General features: G+C 30.0%; 2 protein-coding genes across 2 annotated transcripts in view; both read right to left on the bottom strand.

Moving 5' to 3' along the window:
* Positions 1-736: 736 nt before the first annotated feature.
* C922_05351 (hypothetical protein) lies at positions 737-1,339 on the bottom strand (the record flags this gene model as incomplete). Its single annotated transcript, XM_008820922.1, has 2 exons — positions 737-1,002; positions 1,090-1,339. The coding sequence occupies 2 exons, from the start codon at positions 1,337-1,339 to the stop codon at positions 737-739; spliced, it is 516 nt and encodes a 171-aa protein (XP_008819144.1).
* A 3,899-nt stretch (positions 1,340-5,238) lies between these two features.
* C922_05350 (hypothetical protein) overlaps positions 5,239-5,507 on the bottom strand; it is a gene marked incomplete at both ends in the record, with an annotated part of 1,266 nt that continues 997 nt past the window's right edge. The window contains one exon of the mRNA XM_008820921.1: positions 5,239-5,461. Within this exon, the coding sequence (XP_008819143.1) occupies positions 5,239-5,461 (223 nt within the window). The remainder of the gene's footprint in view (positions 5,462-5,507) is intronic.

The following is a 5,507-nucleotide window of genomic DNA, read 5'->3' as shown; positions in this document are numbered from 1 at the left end:
TGTAAAATAACTGCCAATCTCTTTTTTAAGGAACACACAGACATATATACATAGATTCCAATATGCAGAATTATCCATATGCCTCTCCTTCCTCACGATTCCCATGACACACCAATGTCTATACATAAAAATACAATAACAGCGAAAACAATGTTATTCCCTGGTAACAATTTTATCTCATTTATAATTATACTTAAATTAACAAATATAAAAGTTGGAATACAAATAAGTTCTTGTAAATAATGCGAAGAACAGATTTTTCCAATATTAAAAATTTCAAATCATTCGCTATATATGTATATATTAGTATACATATCGATTGAATTTTAACGAATCAGCCAAAACGAATAAATTTTATTACTAATTCGCACAAATTCTCGTAAAACAAAAAAAGGAAAAAAAGAAGAAAAAAAAAAGGTAAAAAAGAAAAAGAAGAAGAAAAAGAAAAAGAAAGAAAGAAGGAAAAGAACTTTAAGAAATATGAACATACCTATAAAAATCAAGTATACATGTCTAATTGGGGTAAGGCATGAAATGATAAATAATGTACTCATGTTGCGGTATATTCAAAACGTGAACCTCCCTCCACAGATTAGTCGTAAAAGTACGTTTGCGCTGTTGCTCGTTTGTACCCTTTCTTAGGCACTACACATTGGAATATTCAGTTAATACACAAAAAAGTATCTTCTATAACGCAAATTGACACCTTTCAATATATATCTATCCTTAATATTCTTTATAATTCTGGGATACCGTCCTCATGATCAACTATATTTTGACATTTCCATAATTTAACAAAAAAATATGATATGATTAAAATAGTTGCACTTCCCGTTATGAACGCAAGTTTGCCCGGAAAACATAATAACAATAATGTAAGAACTGTTCCAATTGCTACTGGAGAGAATATTCTATATTTAAGCATGACACTCCGAATGTTTCCCATCTTATTTTTTATTCTAACCGTAAAGGGGTTGCGATAACTGCGGCCGTTCAGAATGTCTAACAGTTGTAATTCAACGTGTATGTTTAACGTTTTAATAAAAGTCTTGGCTTTTCATATAAATGATCTACGACTATGGCTATAACTATTGAAATATTTTATTTCCCCCAATTTTAATTCTTTGTAATTTTCTAAGAATGTATTATTTGATACAGGGGTGTTTAATCCTTCATATGTTGAGTCCATCTCCATATTCGTGTTGCTGTACATATCACTCTCCGAATCATCAACACCATCTTCTGTTCCTGTTTCATCGTAAAGTTCTTCATCGTAATCATCCACACTGTCACCATTATAATATTGTACATCCGTTTGGGTTACATTAGCAGGAAACATTCCTGGAATAGGTTGCCTTCGAAAAACTGATAATCCAAGCCTTCCATTTAAAGATTTACGGAGGAAGCCCTTCTTTCCCAGTGATACCCCTAAGGGTATAAACTATACAAATTATTGAAGATATTTTATTCATAACATAGGAATAACCATTTAACTGAAAAATTAAAACAAAGACGCAAATTATTACTGCAGGCGTAAGAAAACAACAGAAACGAGTACGCAAATTCTCAAACATGATCCTTATTCTTACATTGTCAGAATGCTCCCATTTCCAACATATTAAAAAAAGCGAGAATATATAAATCCTGGACAAAAGGCTATAATATTTATTTTTTCTCTTTTTCCTTATGGTTGCTTTTTTTTTTAAAGGCAACCTTTTTTTTCTGTTTTTTTTTCTTTTATAAATATATGCTAAAAACTGATTCCACTGGGTTATATTATTTCGAATTTTTTCTTTTTCTGTTTGACAAATAATATTCAAAAATGTTATTATTAAATTTGTGATAATAGCATAATAATGTACTTTTTCATCAACTCATTTTGTATATTCTTAAATATGGAACAAATGCTTCCCCTTTTCCATTTTTAATGATGAAGAGTGAAGAACACACTATTAGTAAATGAAAAACATATAGAACAACATTGTATTTGCAGCAGAAATGTTTACATTTCATTGAAATACACTATTTCATATAGAAGTAATATATTCCAACGAAAAATACAAGTGGATTTATAAGAAAAAAAAAAAACGATACATACGTGTAACAGTTGAATTTACAAAAATTCCTAACAAATCATATGCAAAACATGAGCAGAAATTATATTTATATGTATCCACATATTGCAGCCTTTCTGAGAACTATGCAATGCAGATCCGTCATTTAGCAAGGAAAAAGCTATGGAAAAAAAAATAAGATAGAATAGAATAAAATATAATAGAAATATAAAATAAAATAAAAAGTAATAAGTATACCAATGTTAGAGCAACCCATATGCATTAAAAATATTAAGAAGCTTATTAAATTTTTCATTTTAGATATGTCGTCAGAGATATCACAAAACGTAAATAAAATCGTAGCATTTATCGTTAATCGTTCTTACCAGTTTTTGCCGTTTTCTCCAATTCCCAAAAATCTAATAAAAAAAATGAACTCATTCTTATCCGTTAACAGAATCAACCCTGATTTCATAAATTTTATTCCGCGTATAAATCTCGTTTAAGATCATTTTTGGGAATATCATTAAAACATAATTTATGAAGAAGACATAAAACATAAACTGTAATGACAATAACTTAGAGAGAAATATACCTTCTCAAATTACTAGAGTACAACCACTTACAGTATGTATATTCCTCAAAATAGCGTAATCCATAGAAGCTTAAAATGCGAAGTAAATCCTTCAGCCAACTTTCATCCTAAGTTTATACTAAAATGTAAGATAAGTTAATTTTGTTCTGCATCTACATCCCTTTAAAATAATAATATGAAAATATTTATAGACAATGTATGGAATAAAGTTATAAATATAGTACCTTGAGAATTACATGCTGAACAAATTTTAGTGCATAACTCGATAGGTTCAGACAGTACCGAAGCGGAAACCGTTCGAACATCTTTATATGTCTTATTGGAACTATTTATTCCAGTGAATATTAAGAATGTAAAGGCGGAAGAAAGAGGAAGGGGGGGAATAGTTCCATTGAAACGTAAAAATAGTCCAAAGTTATCTGAAATGGTGAAATACGATTAAACAATATGTGTGCATTATATTTACCTCCATTTGAAGTGCATTCACAACTGCCCGTCCGGAATTTGCCCATTTTTTCTGATAGTCGTGACTCTCGTTGTTTGCTTTGCACATGGTTCTCCTTTTTTTACCATAAAATTACAAGAAAGGTATAATTAATGCTATGAATGTTACTCATTTCATTAATCCATCGTGTGAAACTCCAATACTGATGAAGTATAATTTTTGTATCTACATATACTCACTTGGAGTAGTACCTGCCTGGTCCCCCTTGCCTGTTAACAACTGCACCTTACAGAGGAAATTCAAAAACGGTTTCATAAATTGAACATTCATAGTAATAAATCCCGTCGTTATGTATAACTGTGTCTATGATTTATTATTAACGAAATCGTGTAAAGACATTCGTTTTATTCATGGCATTAAATATGTAGAAAAAACTTCATAGTTTCTTTAAGAAAAATTCAACGTGGACACTATGCTATGTTCCTAATCCACTAGTCCTGTTCCTCTACAAAATGCATATATCAACTTGACAACGACATAAACATGTTCTCTATGTATAAGGCCCTTTCTCCCTACAATTCTAAATATATAAAGTTCTCCATCAATGTTACATCGACGTAATATGCTGCCATTGGGGGATTATAAATAAAAGTGTAAACCCGGCAGTTCATAGAAATAACACTTATGAGGAAGAAGTAAGTGTGGGTGACTAGCACAGGGGTCTTATGCTCCCTAACGATTTTAGCTTGGTTATTCGAGTCCTTCTCAATAAACACCAAACAGAATACTACGCATACATGTACCAAAAGAATTCCCATAAAATGCCTAGAATGTTAAGATTAAAAGAGTAAGCCCATAAATAGGGAAATAAATTAGCAGATGAATAAGGAAGCAAGTGAATACTCTTTCTGGTGGAGCAATTTCGTCCACTTCCTTATTGACTACGGTAGCTTAATTTATCGTAGACATACTTTTAATTATCCTGCACCTGTTATGTGCCCGAAAGAGAAGTAAAATATTTAAAAAATATGTTCTTTTTGAGAGCTCCGGAGATTTAATTGTACAACAAATTTTACTTTTCTCTAAGGAGAAATGATTAAAAAGGCCCACAGATACTTATGTACATTTATGAACTCTGCAATTTGTCCCATTTTGTGTATGTGGTAAAGATTTCTCTTTTGATGGTAATTATAATGGCGGATACTATCCCCCCTGAATGAATTACTAATTAGCGGTTTTCACTACATGTGTGCGTCAAACATAAATAAGGAATTTTCCAGTTAACTAACGAATAATATTTTTTCAATTTGGCATTTAATCTGATAATGCACTATTTTATATAGTGAAAAATGGAAAACAGAAGGGCGTCTACTAACACATTTAGTGCGTTCTAAGTTAAATAACAGTGTCGAAAGTTTTCCATTCATTATATATATATGTATAATTATACATACGTATATACATATATAACATAGTGTCCTTACGAACATAACAAAACAGGAAAAAAACACAAACTAAAAGTTCGCTTGGAACATATTTCATAATACCACTATTGTATATTTTTCATTCCAAAAATACAAGTTTGAGAATTTATTGAATTCTGACATCTTTAAAAGGAACACAAATCGTCTTTGTGCTATTCAAGTGTAGAAATACATAGATTACCATTTATATAATAATAGTAAGAATACGAAAACGAAATTTTCTAATCTTTTTTCGTATAAATATACATAAAACAAAGAAAACACTTTTCAAATAAATTAAACTTAAAAAAAAAAAATCAATTTTTTACATAAAAAAATACAAGTAGAATTAAGAAAGACACGATAAAAAGGAAATTTTGGTAGAATGTAATAAAACTATAATATACAAAATGAAATATAATGGAATATAACATATAGGACATGGTGAAATAAAATAAAACAGCGATTTCTTAAAAATACGCTTCATTTGTAACAATTAAACCAACTTAACAATTTGCTCTTTTCATTAAGACACAAACGCAAGTGTTCAAACTCTGTAACAACGCGCACAATGGGATTAAAAAGGCTTTTAAAAAATTAGAATTTCATGCCTCATATTAAAAAAGAGAGAAAATTTTTATGTACACACACATATATATTTTCAGACAAATGTATCAGGTGTTAAGCGTATTCCAAATATTGTATTAAATGCAAAGACTTGCAAGGATTATAATTTTTTTGAAGGTAGCCTTCAGAGAGGTGACAACCTAATACTCCATAAAACCAAGATAATTCTTCTTTAATTTTCTGTTCATTTCCATAATGTAGGCGCATTTTTGTATTTTCTTGAAAGTAACTATTGTTAATATAAACAGAAAAATGACTAACAAAACAGCAGAAATGGCTTCCTTGAGGGATGAAGCCAAAATTACGGCCAAGAAGAGAGCGAC

This window comes from Plasmodium inui (genome assembly GCF_000524495.1).
Source record: "Plasmodium inui San Antonio 1 unplaced genomic scaffold supercont1.59, whole genome shotgun sequence".
NCBI lineage: Eukaryota > Apicomplexa > Aconoidasida > Haemosporida > Plasmodiidae > Plasmodium > Plasmodium inui.
The sequence above is the reverse complement of the archived record's forward strand: the minus strand, read 5'-3'. Positions and strand labels throughout refer to the sequence as shown.